At 38.8% G+C, this 20,296-nt stretch overlaps 1 protein-coding gene across 1 annotated transcript; it reads right to left on the minus strand.

Moving 5' to 3' along the window:
* Positions 1-879: 879 nt before the first annotated feature.
* On the minus strand, positions 880-16,942 carry IL18RAP (interleukin 18 receptor accessory protein; the record flags this gene model as incomplete). The annotated part of the gene is made up of 11 exons (XM_083855221.1): positions 880-1,250; positions 1,881-2,051; positions 5,583-5,720; positions 6,582-6,736; positions 8,506-8,626; positions 8,784-8,852; positions 10,580-10,754; positions 12,039-12,216; positions 12,365-12,632; positions 13,688-13,819; positions 16,930-16,942. 11 exons carry the CDS (start codon positions 16,940-16,942, stop codon positions 880-882), a joined length of 1,791 nt encoding a protein of 596 aa, XP_083711347.1.
* Between the last annotated feature and the right edge of the window lie 3,354 nt (positions 16,943-20,296).

Consider the following 20,296-nt stretch of genomic DNA (forward strand, 5'->3'; position numbering starts at 1 on the left):
TGAGCAGAACAACAGAGCAGAGGCTATACTATTTAGATTGCTTGATACTGACCATTGCATGTCATTTAGCCTATAGACATACACACACAGACTGCAAGATGGTTTGAGAATAAGTGGTATGAGCTCTGGAGAGATGGCAGCCAGAGGATTGAAAGGGAAAGAATTTAGAGTCTCTGGAAGTCTACTAGCTGTGACCATCAGGGCTTTGATTTACACCTGCAACACACCCATAATGCCCTAGGTTCAGTGGGCATTGAGTGAGCAGCACCAGACAGGATCACAATGATCAGGTGCAGGTGTCCCTGAGCATGAAATGTTTCACAACTAGTAGAATTCTTCCCTTCATTGAAGGATGGAAGTGCCTGGGATAAGCCTACAGAGTGGTCCTTCTTTTCTGAATGCCTTTGGCACATCCAGTTGTAGAAGTCTCCCATGTTATTTTCTTTTTGTTTCCACAGGAGGAAGTAACTCATTTGAAGATTTTGTATATGTCCCAATGGACTGCATCAGAAAATTAAATTGCAAGCTTCCTCTGGAGTTCCCTTCTTTTAATCTTTTTCTAGGAAACAAGTGTAAAAATATTCCAGGAAGAAATACAGTGCAAAGAACATTGTCTCAAAAACAGAGCAAAATTATATAATAAATATAATAAAAATGGTAATAAAATATTAATTTATGAAAGATAGCTCACATTTACAGTTGTGTGCCATGTCACAGTTTTTCTGTGCACTGTCATACTTCAGTCATCATGACTGTTTCAGAGCCAGCTATTGCTGATTATAGTGACAGTTCACAGTGATCAGATGTTATAGGAAACATCTCTGACAATCATGTTACCATTCCTGAGCCTGATGTCATCCCCCTGTGAAATTTCGCCTATCAATATACCAGTCTGAATAACCTTTGGGATAAGCCCTTCAGGCTGTAATTTCCCATCCTCTTAGTGGTTTTCACTGGCATGTGGTAACACATGTATTTCCAGAACTTCTTGTGCGGAGCAGCAGAAACAGAAGACTTCCAGGTAACGACTGGTAAAATCCGAAGTGCTTTCTTCACTACTGGAGGCAAAGTCTCTGGCTCTTGGAAATCCTTGAACTTTATTAATACCAGTTTGATCCTTTTATTTTCCAATGCACAATTCACTGCTGCCTGCAGTTCAAAGATGCTTGGTCCACTGACATAGGCTGGGCTCAAAATAACTATTACCCGTCTGCTTTGTTTAATAGCTGTTACAACTTCATCTGTGTATGCTGAAGAGGAAACGAGGAGAGTTACTACATTCTGCAAAGGAGTTTTTATCTTATCAGTTTTTTTATCAACTGCTAACACCCACAAGTAAGGAAAGTCAAGAATAGGAATGGTGAGTAATCAAATAACACTTAGAAATGTGTTTGCTATCAGAGGGTACCATGGCTGTTCCTATAAAACTGAAGAACACAACTTTCTGCTCAGGATATGAAGGGTGAAGCTGAGACTTCAACACACTTTAACAGGTCTCATGGGACACTTGGACTTGTCTTTATCTCTCCCAGGAACAGATATACAGTGCTTTCTAATTACTGAGGTATCACTGTCTAAAGTTGCTCAGAAAGTAACTACTGAAATATTTGAAGCCTTCTTTCTAGGGAATGGAGTCTACTTGCGAAGAAATTCTTGCACAAGATTTGTCTCAGCCTAGTAGCTTACAGTGACCTCACTCCAAAGTATGTATGCCTCAGGCTCAGGGACCAGACACAAAGATCAAAACATTATGAGATTTGAACATTAATTCCACTACCCAATTATACAATTTGTTGCTCTGGTGCATAAAGGTTTTTTTTGGAAAGTGAAACACAATTTTATAAAATCTGAAGATTTTGTACCATGCCCAGGGATCTTACCTCCTCCTGGAAGAATATCTCTTTCAAGAATACATAACTTGTATCCATATTTGTTTTCTAGCACATCAGGAAGCAGCTCCAGGGCAAATTTTTCCTCACTAATTAAAGCAGAGTCACTTTCGGAAGAGCTTAGTTTTGCATAGGACACAAAGGCATCAAATTCCTTGCCATCTAAAATAAATAAATAAATAAATTACTTTATATACATTAACAAGTCTGGCTGAAGCATTCAGCTTCTTTCTTAATGCTTTGTTTCCATTTATATCAGCTTAAGTAAGAACAACACAAACCTAAAATTATGATCTGTTCATGGATTACAGCTATGCAGTCACCCAAGACAATGTTGCTACTCACTGTCTTGCAAATTTTGTAGACATAAGCTATCAAAACAAACAAGGAAGCTAGAGACGTTTAGTGGAAGGTAGTTTAAAGATCTTGTCCCCTCCAGGCAAAAGCCATGTGGTAGGGTATGATTTTAGAGTAGGGTATCTTTTATCTCCTTTGCCCAAATGCTGATTAAAAAAAAATTGTCAATGGCCAATCTTCTTTTAAAATATAATGAAGCTTAAAGAAGCATTCTTAAATATTAGTTGCTTGCAAGAGATACGCTGTTTTCATACACTGTTATGTTTGTAAACAGAGAGACTTTTGTAAGGAGCAAAGGCTGTCTGATCAAAATAACAACTCGAGTACTGACCAGTTATTGAACTTTAAGTCTCCTTAAGAGAATGTTTGTACAGTGCAGATGAAATATAGGTAAAGAATTTTTCTTAGCTTTTATCACCCTGGTACCAATGTCCTGAGTTAGGCCCATTTTTAACTATAAGGCAAAAGCAAACTGTGTCTATTTGCTGAATAAACTTTGAATTACACTTGAGGGAGAAGGAAAATAAAAGAATTCCTGGTGAAAGCAAAAGGCACAGTGGACCCAGTCCAGTTTCCCAGTTACTTGAGCCATTTAAGGTATCCTAAGACTGCCAGATTTGACAGGGGAGGTATTGGAGATTCAAGCATCATGGAATGTCAGGGTGTCCTCAGGCAGCCTAAATTGCATTAGACACCTACGTTCAATTAGCTGAATTGTGTCACATGTCAATATAATGAATAGAAACCAGAAAGAAATTCCCCTGTGTAGAGCAGAGTCCCACTGCAGGGTGCTGTGGCAGGGTGAGAGGCTCTCTGGATTTCATCATATTGCCTGCACCTTCCCTGCTTGGGAGCTGAGACACCTACACCCTGCACAGATACCTAAGTGCTGCGTATCATGGCCCGCATACTTTGGTGTTAACCTCCCAGTTTCTATCCCTAGATGTAAAATTAGGGTCATAGACAGAAGCTGGAGTCACCAACTTCCCACAGGATCTAGAAACACCCATATGTAAAGCTAATTCAGAAAACTAACATGGAGGAACTGGGGCTGAACACTTTAGTTCAGAACCAGCACATAGCAGAAACTATGTCATCAAAACAAAACAGAGGTGAGCAGATTAGGTTTAGAGACCAAGAATATGATCAGACAACACATGTTGCATCTCTGCTCCTCCCCTCTGCTCCTGGACACACACCTTCCATCACATCCTTCTGGTGCTGAAGCTCTTGTGATAATAGAGGAAGATGAATCACTTTGCTGGCTACACACTGTCCTCTACTGAGTTATTTTTCTGCCAAGTTGAGCCAGTTTAGGCCCACAAGAGTGAATCACCAGCAGCAGACACACAGGACTGATTCACTAATGCAAATTAAAGGTGGGCCAGAGGGTTCACTAGATTGGTTTAGCTGAACTTCAATTCATCTATACCCTAAACTGAAGCTCCTTTGCAAACAGATTTTAAACGACAATAAATTGCACCACAAGCCAGGTATTCCTCATTTCACCCACAGAGGTCGCTGCAATCTTATTAGACAACAACAACTAACAGACGCCTCTGTAATATTGCTATTACAATAGCAAGTTAAAAATAAATACAAAATAAGTACTATTAGGCCATTTTCCACATAATTTTACAAGAAAATTACAAGCTGAGGAACTTTTGGTACTGTATTTAAGATGCTGAAAGTGTAAGAAATAAAGAATACCAGACTTAAGCAAAGTCATATATGTTCTATAAATGTTAGTATCAAATCTCCTGCATTATTTCTTTCTACATGTGGAAGAAGGCAGGAGTTTTAAGACATATATCTGAATTGGCTAAGGAGGCAAATTAATCCCAGAAGGGCTGCAGTTTCTCTGTCCACAAGGTCCTGCACAACCTAGGTTGTCTCTGCTCTGAGCAGGTGCCCAGGGTACCTTCCAATCTTGTAGGGTTGGTTCTTCAATTGTCTGATTCTGTGCTGAGAGGGATATGAGAGAAGAAATGATAGAAAAGAAGAAACAGCAAAATCAAGTCATAACTGCTTCTTTGCTGCTCTATGAACAAGTCCTTTCAGACCTCAAGTGATTTGATATGCATCCATACAAAGTGAGAAGAACATAATCCTGCAGGTGAGAACACATTTTCCTTGGGCAGAAAACTCTCTGGGTATGCATGGCTGGTTTGAAAACCCCCTACACTCCCACTCTGCAGATGGTGCTGTGTGCATGAGGTACATGAGAAACAGGGGACAGGTAAGGGACAGGAATTGCTGTGGTGGAACCCAAAAAACCTCCCAACTTCAGTGCACAGGCCTTGGCAGGTCTGTCTCTGTTCTACTGACATGCAGAGTGTGCTCTAAAGGGACATTGCACAGGTCCTTAAATCATTTCATTAACAGATAGAGGGGAAATTTTGAGTGGTTTCCCAAATTGCTTTTGCCAAATGCTTTAGTGCTTGCAAAAATATTTTCCAAAAGGGCAGTTAATTTTCTGACTGTGCATGTACTTACAGGTATCTAGATAGTTGTTTCACACTTACATATAAGATGATATTTACAAACACAGAAACAGACTCAGACACCTCTATCTCAAACTGCATCAAGATGCAAGAAGTTTTAGAAAAATTTTCTCAGGCACAAACTATCAGAATTCTTTCCTTGCATGTAAGAAAATCATATGTTATGTTCTTTGAAGTAGTCATAGTGATTCCTGATACATTTTTACACTGTCTACTATTTCAGGGGTCTGTTTTAGCTGAGGTGATGGGGCAATTCTACTACAGAGACTTGAAAATCAAAAGCTAATTACTCAGGTGCAAATGTCAAGTTGTTTCCAAAGATTTTAGAAAGGAAATATGAATATTTCCCAAACATTCATTTGTCAGTTGGTGCCCTTTATCATCTTATTTATTTCTTTTGTTTATTCTGAGAAATTTTTGGCTTCAAGTGAAAAATACAATAGTTCCTGGAGTCCTTTTTTTTGTTATGCAACGTCATTGCATTCTCATCCAAAGGTTTTGTTGAACTTTTTCAGAGAACGATTTTGAAATGTTGGAGATGGTAAATTATTCTCTGCAAATGGAATGCCAAAATTCAACTTCCTACTCTAATCTTCTATGGGTAAAAGTCTAAATGACATTTTTGTTGGTGTTAGATTTTTTTTCACACTGACTTTTTTTTCCATCTGCATTCACTGAGCATCTTGTAAGGTTCAATCATATTTGTATTGGCTGAAAGAGAACAGGGTCATTAAAATAACTTAACTAAATTAGTAATTCATACCAGATTATCCCACATGGCAAAAGGCAGTAGAAAAACTGGAGCAAATTAATATTCTACAAGATTTCTTACCTTCTGTACTTTTGTTGTTGACCAGATAACTTCGATACATAAGCACTATTTCAATCCAATGCTGGTAAATAAAGGCAGTGCACAAAACAAATGCAAATAGGGTCGAAATGGCACTGCATAGTACATATAAGAGCAACACTGCAGAAAGAAGAGAGTCTATCATAACCTGAGGTTCCAAAATAATATTGACACTTAGATAGAAAAATCAGTCCAGAAATGGGGGCAAACCATCTTAAAATCTTTTTTGTTATCCCACTGGCAAAATTTAGGGAAGTCAAGATTTCATGTAGCCACAAACCTTAACATAGAATTTCAGTCTACCAACAGTGACCTTTTTTGCATGGCATCTCTTTGGTGGTATGAAAAGCCAATCTATAACAGAATGCACAAAGAAAATAGCCTCTGGTACACTCAGCAATGCAGAAAATAGTCATCACCTGAGATGGAAAAGCTACATCAGAACAGACATAGCTGCATATAGTGCCCTTTTGGCAGCTTCCTGTTGCACTCCAGTCATGAACCTCCACTGTGAACTGTGGTTTCACACTTTAATTTCCACACTGATTCAGGCCTTGAAAGGCTGCCACATTCATATCAGTTACGGTAACATCTCAGAAACATGCATGCTAATGAGTGGGAAAATAAACAGAAATATCCTATGAAAATGAGGGAATACTGTTGCTTTCAGCAACCTCTCTGCTTCAATTTATTAGATTGCCTATTAATGTTCAGAGATTACACTCTCCTTCCTTCCAGTTACTCTCTAACTTCTACTTGGCCCACCTGCCTGCAGTAAGTCTCCAGACAGCCCTGTCCTTCTGAGTAATCTTCAAAATACTGTGGCTTTCAAGACATCTGACAAATCAGACTTTTCCCAGCCAGGTTCAAGAAAATTCCACTGCTGGCTAAAAGCCAGTGTCAATGGGGTATTAATTATTAGCAGTAGAGTAAATCAAAATATGTCTTCAGGAGTAAATAGTAACCAAATTATAGCCTTACCTCTTGGCTTTCTTTTCAGCTGGATCACAGCAGTGGCATTCCCCACTGAATTCTCAGCAAAGCATGTGAAGGTGCTTCTGAGGTCATTTTCTGTAACTTCTTTCAAAGTTGCAACATGAAGAAGTGTGTGCCCCTTCAAACCTTTTGCATAGATGCTAGAGAGAAAAAAAATGTGTATTTGCATGATACCTTTGCTGCTCATTCACACAATTTCCCAATATCTTACACACAAAAATAGAGGAGCTTTCAACTTCTTAGCATTCATCTTGAACTTTTAATAGTAATGCAATATTCTGGTTTGGAACCTCCACTTGGTTTACACATGGTAAGAAAATATTAACTAACATTGTAAGAAAATACTTTTATCAGCTTGAAGACTGAAGGGTTTATCCTTAATTCATCTACTCAGCAAAATATTTACCACTTGCCTGGTTTTCAATACATAGTCCCCTTTACTTCTGTAAGCCTATTTGTGATTTTCTAAGATGTAAAATACTTGCCCAGCAGAAATGCAGATAAATGAAACTTCAAAAAAGAACCCCAAGAGAGAGCTAGCTGAGGAAAAGAGCAGTTCAGCTTCTTGCACAGGGGTAAAAAGCCCAAGGACATGATAAGCAAACAGAATAAGATAGATATAAGGGACAAAAGTATAGGAAATGAAGAGGTAACTGAAAAATCCCTTCAGGATTGAGTGAAGGATAGCGGAAACAGTTCTGTGTCTGCAATCACTCCAGAATACCCAGAGTTTCTGAGTTTCAGCATTCTCCTTTGAAAGCCACAAGTTACCATCTTTGGGTCATCCCAGAAGGCATCTCACATCATGCCACTGCAAAATGGCAGTATCCCATGGCTCTGCCTCTGCTACCTCAAGATACGTAAGAGTGAGCAAAGGCAAAGATTCAGTTGAAGTCTGTTGGAGATGTTTAATTTGTTTGTATTTTAAAAAATAAGCAGAAACTCTACCCATGAAAAAAGCTTTAAAAAGTTGTTAACAAGAATGAATATTCCAAATCTAAACATTCTAAAATTAGGAAAATATAATTTCCAGTCTACCTCATGAGTGTGTGCATGTGTGTGTATGTGTGATATCATAATTCTTTTTTTTTCCTGTATGACTCCTATTATGAACTTGATTTTAGCAGTGACAGCAGGGCTTTTGCCTCCCCCAGTGTACAGGAAGTTTACCCATAAAGTTGACTCAGGGCTGTGTGGTGAAAGACGCACTTGCCTGTGTTGCCTCTATTCTGTGCCCAAGTTGAGCACTGAGTAGGTGAATGAAAACAAGAGAAGCAAAATGACTGTAGGGGCTGTCGCTAGGTGACAGGAAACCTTTCCCCTACATGTTTCTTCTCTGCAGGGTCTGGTTAATTCTTACCAGGGAGGAGTCCCAAAATTCAGTGTCCTGAAATTCAGTGCTCTAAGTCCTCAGACCTAGTCTGTAACACCCCGATGTCTGAGACACACAAATTCCTTTAATGTCACAGCACTGTTTTGCTGATCTGATTAATTCCCCACTCAGAGACAGCTTCCAAAGGCAGATTGTGTGAATTGCTAGCAAGTACAACAGAGATTGTGCTTTCAAGAACACTTGGAAACAAGAACACTTAAAAAAAACTATGTGGCAAAAGGAAACCAGGAACCCTTCATGTTGAAGCTGCCTATAAGCTAAAGTTTTAAAAAGAAGAGCTAAGATTATGCAGAATTTGAGTTCTTGATTTTATTGCCATCAATATGTGCTTCTGTATGTGAAGGTCATATGCCTGTCACTTGCTCATGGACATACACATTACTAGGTGAAAGAAAAGAGCCTTCTGAAGTTTTTTCAATAAAATGTATTCAACAAAGATGTTATAGAATGACTTTTACAGTTGCTTGTGGTGGTAGTAATTAGCCTACTGGGGAGGATGAGGGAGGAGGTTCTCACCTTGTTTCCTGTTTCAATTTCTCATTTACATTCTCTTCATTGTTTCGTTTCCATGTCACCCTCATTGAGGAAACTGTTTCAAACCCAAACTGCACACGGCATTCTAATTCAAGGGGCTTGCCTGGAACAAATGATCACAGAAAAACCATGCCTGCAGAATATTATTCTCTTAAACAGCAGAGAAAGCAAAGTTGGTTTGCTTTATCAAGATCTATCATTATTTATCAATACCTCATTAAAATATTTTCGTTTGTTTTAGGGGAGGAATTGAAACTTACCAACTTCTACCTCGAGGATCACAACACCATTGGGATACAAAAGGTTTGGTGGATGAATAGTGTTTTTTGCTGCAATTAACAAGAATATCACTAAGTATAAAGTCATTGTCAGGGAAGAAGACCAAAGAAAATAGTTTAAAATTTAAATTTTCAAGTTTTAGGTGGAATTTAGACACCTAAGTCCAAGAGGATGACAACAAAACTCGTGTAACTACTCAAACACCTGCTATCTCATTTATCCTGAGGCACTGTCCTCTTACATGAGCTGAGAAGCTCAGCAACTAGTTTGCACTTTAAATTATTTATGACTAAAAAATAAGGAACCCCCCTTGCAAAACCCCCTGAAGGGTGTAATCCTCATACAGTTCCCTTTCAAAACCTCTTTTCATGTTCAGTAAGCACAAACAAGAGCACATCCACACCCCATTCACAAGCACAGATACTTGTACGAACACAGCCATGTTGTATTCAAAATCCAGGCTGCCAAAGGGCACAGATAATGACATCCACAGGTTGTGCAAAAAAACCCCCAGCTCTGATAGTCTAGGAAAGTCCCGTACTGCAGGAAATGGTGCCACATAACACTTTTTTTTTTTTTTTTTTTTTTTTTTTTTTTTTTTTTTTTTTTTTTTTTTTTTTTAACCGAGCCACAGTGGAGAAATATATCACAGAATCACAGAACAAGCTGAATTGGAAGAGACCCACAGGACTGAGTCCAACACCCAGCCCTGCACAGAACCATCTCGAGTCACACCTTGTGCCTGAGAGCAGTGTTCAAACATACCTTGAACTCTGCCAGGCTTGGTGCTGTGACCACTGTCCTGAGGAGCCTCTACCAGTGCCTGACCACCCTCTGGGTGACAAACTTTTTTCTGATATCCAACCTAAACCGCCCCTGACACAACCTCAGGCCATTGCCTCAGGTCCTGTCACTGGTCACCACAGAGAAGAGATCAGAGCCTGCCCCTCCTCTTCTCCTCATGTGGAAGTTGTGACTGCAAGGAGGTCCCCCCTCAGTCTGCAAGGTTCTGGGGTAGTATAGATGTATATGGCATCTTTTAAGGGTTTTTCTGACTACCTTAGGAAGCAAGAGAAAAGAACTGAGAATGACAACGTGTCAGCTCAAATACAATCAGATCAGAATAACAGCAGACCTAGTCCAAGCCTGCCCAGAGGATATTGCGGGAATAAAGCCAGAAGGAGTGAAAGAGCAAGAGGTATTTTAAGCCACTACACAGAGCTCTCACAGGTTGGTGAGACATGGTTTCTTGTCCTGATGGGGCAGATACTTTTCACTTGAATTCTTAGAATCAAATGCTTAAAATATCTGGCGAAAAAAGGATCACCTGTTTCAGAGAAGTGCTATCTTCATTAGAACATGGAATTTCAAAGGAGTGTTTCTTTACTAGACCATAGAACCAGTTGCCTCACCTGACACATTTCTTTCACTCCCTAAATCTTGTTCTCCCTTTCACAGAGTGGCCTACCTTCCACCAGGATGCTGAGGAATAGTCCTGGGGTTTTTTCATACAGAAACAGCTGTACTGCATCCATACAGTTCAGGATATAGAATAGATTTATACTCTCCTACAGGACCTACTGCTATTACAATTGCATGTTCTAGTTGGTGTTCCAAGATGTCCTCAGAATACTTAGAAGAGGATTTTAATGATTCTGTAGCTAATTCAGTTTATGGGTTTTTCAGAGCAAGAGCCTGAACAAAAGACAGAAATAAACATAATAAAGAAATCATACTTTACTTCAGGTGTTTTATTCTGAGTTATTATATTACTCACCAGTGACTTCTACTGTTACTGCTGTTCTCACTGTCCACTTGGTAATGTTGTCAGACAGAGTGTAATCACACACATATTTTCCAGCATCTTTGTCATAGGTTGGATTCAAATAGATTTCATTCTGCTTAAGTTTTAGGCTTGGTCTGCTTTTCCTGTATGTTATCTGGTGACCATCCTAATGAAAACAAAAGAATATCAAAGAATTAAAGCATTTTTTTTCTTGCTGTTGTTACTTATTTAATTATATTTTAATACAGTTGGGCAGGATTTTCATGGCAGAAAAGCTAAACCAAAGTCTTTCTACTGAAGCCCAGAAAGGGATGTATTAGGACTCTGAGGAAATTTTTCAGTTATGCTAAAAAATATGTGAATAACCTTGACTTTTTAAAAATTATTTAAAATTTATGGTTGATGCAAAATCATGAAATCATGGAGCTAATCTAAATTAAACTCCTATTACTAAAGAGCAACAAAAAGGATTACTTTTTTGATGGACTAGGTATTTTTTTATTTTGTAAAGAAATCATTCTGAAAACATTTTCCAGTTATTTTATGAGAAGTAAACCATGAGTTTGGATTGTCTGAGATTGAGAACACTGTCACTACTTTTAGAAGCATGAAAATGGTCTAATTTTGAAATCTATTTTGAAAAGCACCCCTATTTTTCAGCTTAATATAGTCATATTCCACTGAGACCAGCAAGAATTTTCCTTAAATCAAGTTCCTGAAAAAATCCAGTTACACAAATGTGAAGAAGCTCCTTAAATTCAGTGGGCTTCAGATCAAGATATTGGCAGAGATAAACCTCATTTAAATTTTTTAAGCAAATGCAGGATAACTTTGACTGGATCATAATTCTACTTGATAGAATAAAATAATGTGTATAATATCAGGCAGGAAAATACACTATTTTAAATTTTAATCATTTTCCTCTGCTCGTTTATACAGGTTCGAATGCTATATTACCATTCTTACAAGCACTGAGTCAGTAGTGGTTCAGTAGAATAGTGTTTCATTAAAAACAGAAGTCTTGGAAAGAACAATTTGAAACATTATTCTTTGAATAATTTTGTGTCTAGCAAAGACAATTTTTCGTTTGTATATTGGATATTTTCAAGATTCCAAATGTCAAAAAAAACCCTTAAAATGTTACATTTCAATCATGTCAGTTTTGAAAAATACTTATTTTAATTCTCAACTACTTCAATTTCTTAGCTGAAGAGAAAGCATTTATTGGCTTCTGTTTCATATAATAATATTTTGGGTGTGGCAAATTTCTTCAAAACTCTTCCTTAAATACTTGATATATATCAGTTCAAGATTCTACTTTTAGGCTGAATTTCTCAGGCTGCATTGCCTGCCAAAGAAGAGTTCAAGAACTATGGCACATGGACATTAACTAGACCTGAAGCTCCACCTCCACTCAGCTGTTTTCAACACTCAGTAGACCGGGTCTTACCTTGTACCATTTCACATCTGGCTTTTTTATGTGGCTGTAACATTTTGTCCCAGGACAGATTATTGAATTCCCACTGCCAGCAAGCAGATATATCTTATTTTTTGTGTCATAATCTGAACATTTTGCTGCTTTCTTTGTTTGAACATCCAAAACAATTTTGAGACATGGGAAGTTTTCCCTGAGTGATGTACAAAAAAAAAAAACAGAAAACAAACAAAAGGTTAAACATTTAATACACAAACCAAACCAAAACAATTATTATCCCATAGAAATAGTAACTTTTTGCTCCTTTACTCCATTACTTACTCTTTTGCTCCATTACTTACCATACCTTGCAGATGTACACTCCAGAAGCACTGTCTCTTATTGGTTTAAACCAAAGTGCGTCCCCCTGGAAAGCCAGGTTTGAGCTTTCCTTGATAGCCTTCAGTGTCCCTTCATCTTTCTGATGCCAGAACCATTCCACCTTATGTTGGTTTAGAAGTGAGTTGTTATAAATGTTGCTAGCATCCCTATCTGGTAAAGCACATTGTAGAACAAACTCCTCACCATTAATTGCACGATACCATATTTGAGGTTCAACATGGGAACATCCTGAAAAGCAGAACAGTAAGGTATCAGTACCATATGAAAGAATGCAGAGTTATGGTGAAAAAAATTAAAAATAAAAATTAGGAACGGTGCAAAAATAGAACCTTACCTTTCTTGTGATTAGTATTTCTTTATGTGATCAGATGGACTAATAAAAAATAGGTTTTCTTAAATATATAACTTGCCAATGTTCTTAAAAATTTATTGAAAGGTTTCCAAAGGTTTATTAGGCCTATTTTCAAAAGCTTAATGTGAAGAGTTTTTGTTATGTGTAGACTTTTTCATGAGTGCTAACTTGTTAAACCTCAAGTCTGTAGAAAAGCAGATGCAGCTCTTCTCAGTCTCCTCATATTAATGGAGAAGGGACTGACATAAGCCTGAGGAAGCAGAACCTGCCCACCACATGCTCTATTTAAGGTAAGATTGACAAATACTATTGTCTCACTACTTTTAAATATTTATCCTCTTATGTTTCAGTAACTGTCCCTAAAATTACACAATTTTATTTTTTTTTTATTCCGACAAGTGTGGTCAGCCATCCTAATGCCCCTCCTGCCAGTCAGGCTATTGTGACCTTTGAAAGTATGGCAGGAATTCAACCCAGCAAAAGAGGGGTCATGAAATCTGTTCTTCACCTGCCCACCTGGGAAACTCTTTACAGTTTCATTTTCTCTCTGCACACTAAATTATATCAAGCTCCTCCAGATATATTGTGTGTGTGTAAGACTTTGATAAATCAGTCTGTTTCTACTTTTGTCTTCCTTCTCCCCAGTCCCTGCCTCACTAGACCAGATGCTGGAGACCTAAGCCACAGAAGCAATTAATTTCTTCCATTTGGGCATCAGAGACTTTCCTTTACATTTATCCTTTTCATCAGGGAACTGATTTTTGAGTCAAATTTAGGGCAGATTGTATTACCAATAAGCTTGCAGAAAGGCTATTTGTCTGACACAAGCATGGACATGTGCAGGAAAAACTCACAGAAGCAAGTAAAAATTAAGATCTCCTTTTCTAAGTTTTCAGAAAGCACCACAAACACCACTGGAGCAGATTCTTACCTGGCAAGTAAATCTCTCTAACTTCTACCCCACTGACAAAAAATGTTAGTATCCAGCACAAAGTGAGTATTATTTTCTTTATCAATTTTGGTTGATATTCTAATACATTTTCTTTAAGAATCATCTTGCTTTCTGTAAAAGAGGAAAATAGAGGGTTTTTGTAAATAAGAATCCAATAAAATAGGTAATCATATATTTCATTGTGTACCTCTATAAAGCTTTGCAAACACTATTTCCTACATATTGTGTTTTTTAAAAATGGGGTTTGCAGCACTTTTCCTGCTCACAGGAAATATTTCACAGAAATACAGGATGGATAATACTCAAGAATATGCAACAGTCTCTCTAAATACACCTGGCATAGAATTGCTTACAGATGGATTTCCAAGTCATACCTACAGCAATGCAGAACTCCACCTTTGGAGTGGAAATGGAGATCCTTCTTCCTTTGACAGAAGCATGTTCTCTATGATGAGAGGTAAGATACCAAATATCATTAGCCTTCAGCTAATGATGCCTATCATCAACAGACTGGGACAGGCATAAATGGCACCGAAAATCCATGGAGTGCTGTTGTAGCTCAACAGTGTTGTTGTAGGTCAACAAGCCCAGAATGAGTTGATTGGATTCCTTTGGGATGGAACCAAATCTGAAGGTGTGCTGCAGCTGCAAATGGCATTGAGCCCATGAGACTGGAGAACTATGCAGAAGTAAAGCCCCCAAATCATGTCCTGTGTGGACACATCTTTGGTTCTCTCTTTCACCCAAGAGACGTCCTCATAGTGGGCTTTGTTACCAGCCAAAATGGGCATACTGAGGATGTCTACTAGGGCCAACTACCTAAACCCCCCACCCCTCCTTCATGGTGTGCCTGGGTGTGCAGCTTCAGGCCTCACTTTTGCACTGCAATGCTGCGCTGCACTGCTTGAACAACCACGGCAGAGCCCTGCTGAGCAGGATAACCCACCAGAATGGACCAGCTCTGTGGGCTACCCTCTGTAAACTGAGACTGGGAGCACCCAGGGATTTGGAGCAGATCCACAAAGCACTCAGATGCATCCAGACCTCTAAATGACAGGACCCTGTACAAGGTGAAACCCCAAACCATATTATGTTTTCCCTCTTCTACTAAGAAGTCTGATCTGCATCCCATAGCCTTCTCAGCTGCAGGCTGTCCAGTGTGCATATTCAACAGCCATGGCTTAATTTGGGTATTTAGCGAGGACATATCCTATGCCCATGACTGGCATGTGTGGAGTGCCTGGTTCAGGTGTAAAGGGCATGTACTTTGTTGCTGTTCAATTTGCTCAGCTGTGCATTGTACAATAGACCCCTCAATGGGTTTTTTTCTTTCCTTTGGTCACAGAGTGACTCTGTGTTTACAGCACTGTCAGAGAGGGACTGAGTCAGCCCAAGGGAAAAGCAGAGAGGCTGGGCAAAGGCTAGTGCCTCATCTGTTGGCACCTCATGCAAATCAGACACTACTCATACTGGTTAGCATCAACAGCACGTCCTGTGCATACTGAGCTAGAGAGAGAGCTGATGAGAACTCCCACGCTGCATTTTTCCAGTCAGCTGTTTCGTGTAGAGGGGAGCGCTTTTAGTCACCATTCTCTTCAGAATATCTCTATTCCTTGCAAGTGAATGGAATGATCTATTTTTATCCTCAGAGGTCACAGGAAGTAAGTTAACTCATTTGCTTAACCCCATTCTGGTGCTTTGTTACAGCTTGGCTGCCAACTATCATCACCCCACATATCTTCTAAGATCATCCTGAAACTCCAAGCCTCTATGTATGTCTGAATAAAGTGATTTTGCTACCATCACTGGGAAAAATCCCTCCATAAGTTTATCCAACTTTTTTATCCACTGCAAAAAGATAAATGGATCGTGACTCTTGAATCTGGGTTTATGACACCTGTGAAGACCTTGCTCAAGGCATTCACTGAGGCTGCATCTCTAGCCATGTTAATTCTGTATGAAACCAAGAATGGTATTTTGAGTTATGTCATCCAACAGCCCACGTGGCAAAGGCATGCTGGTGCCACTAGTAATCAAGACCCAAGGGTCTTTTGTGTGGTTCGGTGGTGTAGTCCCTTGAGCACGTGAGCAGATATTGCTGTTGTCAAAAGCAGAGGAGCAAGCACTGATCCCTTCATTCTCATCACCAGTGACATGACTCAAGGAGACAGCATGAAGCTGTGTCAGGGAAGTTCAGGTAAAATATCAGGAAATTGTTCTTTACCCAGAGGGTAGTTGGACACTGGAACAGGGTCCCCAGGGAAGTGGTCACAGCACCAGCCTGACAGAGCTCAAGAAGTGTTCAGATAACACTCTCAGGCACATCGTGTGGTTCTTGGGGTGTCCTCTACAGGGGCAGGAGTTAGACTCAATGATCCTGATGGGTCCCTTCCAACTGAGCTTATTCTATAATTTTATGATCTATTTCTCTGTCCTCTGCATTCCACTCTCCCTTGACCCCAGGCAAAAGGTCCAGTCTCTCTCCTGTCTCCTGTGACAGCTCTGGTACTTCTTGGTGACTCGTTAAGCTCTTAAGCCACCAAAAGCTATTTGAAGAGTATCTGATCTGGCACAAGATAAGCAGTGAAAGTGTTTATTTCCCAGCTTCCCATTTGTGTGCAGCTGGGGACATACAGGCCACATGAAGTGAAACTACATGAAATGACTGTTTACGAAGCATTTAATAAAGCCAGTGACATTTAATCTCTTTGTCCTGCAACTTGCTGCCATACTAATGATACCTTCTTAAACTCCAAGAGGTCACCACAAATGGGAAAGAAGTGCCAAAAGGAAGGCTGACTAGTAAATGTTACAGCTTTGGTTAACAATTTTTTTCATTTTCTGTTGTCTTTAGCTAGGGATGGGAAAATACACCACTGCTGTCTTTGGGATTTTTTGTTGAGTTTTGTTGGGTTTTTTGGGTTTTTGCTAACTGATAACATTTTTATTAGAGAATCTTGTATATATTTCAATTTTTATAGTGTTTAAAAGTTATGGTAGATGTGAAATTATTAATTATCATCTTGCAAGTGTGCTTGACAGGAATAGGGAAATTCACAGCAGAAGCAGACAGCAATCACCATTCAGGTGTACTTGCACTGCAGGTGGACTCAGGCGATTCGGTGATTCAGTTTACTCAAGGACTCATTTCTCTTTATCAGTATCTACCAGAAAAAGAAAGCACTCTACTCCAGGCAACTTATTATTAAAAGTCTCTTTACCTTCTTCTGCCATGTACACAGCCATATTATTATATCCTTGGTCTAAGGATTTAGGGCGCCACTTAAGAGGAAATAGATATACAAAGAAACTAATGTGGTCTTCACATAATTTCCTGTGCTAAGAAAATGAAAGTGAAAAATAGGATTTGTATTATATTGCCTATGCTTTAACTCCTAAAGGACTGTTGGAAGCAAAGAGTAAAATTTTATTTCATAGAGTTTTCACAGTGTCGCAGAATAAGCTGAGTTGGAAGGAACCTATAAGGATCATTGAGCCCAACTCCAGCCCTTTTTTGAACTCTGTCATGCTTGGTGCTGTGACCACTTCCCTGGGGAGCCCATTTCAGCACCTAGTTACTCTCTGGGTGAAGAACCTTTTTTTGAGATCCAGCCCAAACCTCCACTGACACAACCTCAGGCCTTTCCCCAGGGTCCTGTCACTGGCCAACACAGTAAAGAGATCAATTGTACACTGTGATGAGGTTTCCTTTCAGCCTCTTCTTCTTCAGTTTTTTACATAAAATATAAGAAAAAAAAAATCAAAATCAGTTTCTTGAGAGCTGTGCCAAGTTTCATGATATCTCTGAAGTCTAGTAAAGAGTGGCATACCACAGTCTTACCATCATACAATTCTGATGCTGATGAAAATCACCATCAAAACTATCAATTCCTGTTTTGTGTTCAACTTATATCAATGGAAAGGCAAGCAAAATCTGATTCTAGGACTAAGATTAGTAATAGCCACACAGAAGATGAAAAAAGCTTTACCATGTCTACAGAATGGTAAAGGGCATATAATGAAGCTACTTACTAAGACACTACTATTTGTCTGACCAAGCAGCTAAAGCCAATTTACTTTAAAATGCACATTCAAAGGCAAAAAAATGAACTCACCTTCAAGCAGTCAGGGTAGGGAGGGCTAAAATTCGAAGCTAAAACATATAATTAAAATAATAATCTCAAAATCTTACTTGCACATCCTACACAACATGATAAGAATTGTGGTTAGTTCTAGCTGTGCACTGTGTTGAGTCTGTTTCCTTTACAGGAATTTCCTCTACCTCAGTGTCATCATCCCTTCCTTTCTCAGTTTTATAGCATTAGGCTGAAAATTGCCGGGTCACTTTCTTGTAAAAGGAACAGGGGAAACACCTCTTAGTAAGAGATCAAAGCCTCTTGGGTTCTAAAATCTTCTATCTGCACTGTGTGCAAAAATGTGTTGGATTATTTAGTGTGCTTCATTTAAGAAGGGTAATGTTTCCTTTTTTTCCCATATGCTACTTTTAGACAGTTCACAAAAATCTGTAAAATCTGAAATCTACAAGATTATTCCAATACAGAATAATATTCACAGTAATTATCGATTTCTCCTGACCATTAACATCTCCAGGTACCTTCCACACCCACTGTAAGTGGGTGCTCTAAGGGGGCACTGTTACCTCCTATCTGTGTTCTCCTAGCTCAGCCTCACTAGTTATCCAAACACAGCCTTGGCAGAGAGGGAAGAGAAGCTCTGAGGAATCTGAGCCATCTGTGACTTGCCCCCCTTGGATCTGCTAGGAAGGCAAAGCACTTCAGCATATACAGTCCAGCCCCTCTTTCAGGCTTCCTGCTTGGATGCAAAACTCATAAAAGACAGACTGCATAGTGACCCAAACTACATAAAAGCAACTGAGAGCACTTTGCCTTCAATTCAGACCCCAATGATCCCTATTCCAATAGAGGATATGCAAATATTTGTCCATCAGTTTGCACCAGAGTTATTTCAAGAACAGTAGGACTTGTTTTTCTTTTCTTGTGTGAAGTTCTCTATCTTTACTGCAAATTGGGTCAATCACTCTATTTCCACGAGAAGGTAAAAAAGGCTGTTTGTTGCATGACAGGGGATTCCAATATTGCCTCTGTTTATGCACACATTCCTTTATGCAATGATCAGTATTAATGTTTGATTCTGTTGGGTTCTGAGAATTTAGAGATCAAGGATTTGTATTTTCAGCTTCCACCACGTTTTTAACTCTCTGCTTATTCCAGACCTGAGACAACTGATGATCAACCTTGGTGATTGTCTCCTAAACTACACTCAACGTTTTGCCTCATTACAAAATATGTTTGATTTATAAATTACAAAAGACTCAGATTTATCTCTAAAAATGTCAGTATAAAGAATCAGGCTTTTGAAAGTGTCCTGTCTGACTAGGAAAAAAAAAAAAAAAAAAAAAAAAAAAAAAAGAAAAAAAGAAAAAAAGAAAAAAGAAAAAAAAAAAAAGGAAAAAAAAAAAGAAAAAAAAGGGAAAAAAAAAGAAAAAAAAAAAAGAAAAAAAAGAAAAAAAAAAGAAAAAAAAAAAAGAAAAAAAAAAGAAAAAAAAAAAAAAAAGAAAAAAAAAAAGAAAAAAAAAAAAGAAAAAAAAACCACCACTTTTGTTCCCTCTTCAGTTAAAGGAATTACAGCTGAAGCCAAAGCCCATCTTATTTCAAACTCAGATTACCAGGGAAAAATGGCTCTTTCACAGAGATGCTTCTTAAGACATAAAATATACTTCATTCACTTAAAGTATAAAATATCACTGTCCAAGTAATGTCTTACCACAATCAAGAAAATCAAGCATAACAGTCCAACTATTATATCAGAAATACATTTTAGAAATATAACAGAAGCACCAGTCACAAAAAGTTTTGGTAGCCATGCTACCAGAAGTCTGAGTGGTATGTCATACTGGTTACCACACTGGATGAAAATCTTGTCTATAACACTACATATTTGGCTAAGCCTCTGCTCCAATTCACCCCTTTTTCTTCTGTAAAAGTAATATAGACACTAAAAAAGCAGCCTCATACACTTGCACTTCCAAGGTTCATATTTATCTTTGACTGCTAGGCAAAGTGCAAAGTACATAAAGAAGAGGGTAAAGGACCACTCCAGAATATCCTCCCTGCTTCCTCTCTCCCCCCCATCTTCTCCTCCCCTTCACACACTTACCTCCCACTTTGCTAAAATTTAGCACATGTTATGCTATATCTCCAGAAAATTGTATCTCTCCACCCCTGTGGAAAGTCAAGTTTGGGGGCTTTATCTTGCCTTGTCCATGCCACTTATGCTGAAGTGGGAAAAATGTACCATCTCAATGTGTATGCAGTGTAGTCTTATAGTACTGAGAGGATCAAGGTTTTTTTACTATTCTGCTACTATTCTGGCACTATTCGGGCTCGACACATTTATACATCACCTCCTCCACTGCCCAGCTACGTTTAACACCTGGTAGGTAAGAAATTTTCCACTCCAAATATCTTCTACTGCACTGAGTCAGTGCTGCTGGTCTGCTGTTGCAGGAGGTGTCTGAACAGTATCTAAGCATGGATCTCTGCCAAT

Source organism: Zosterops lateralis (genome assembly GCF_965231275.1).
Source record: "Zosterops lateralis genome assembly, chromosome: 2".
NCBI classification, from domain to species: Eukaryota; Metazoa; Chordata; class Aves; order Passeriformes; family Zosteropidae; genus Zosterops; species Zosterops lateralis.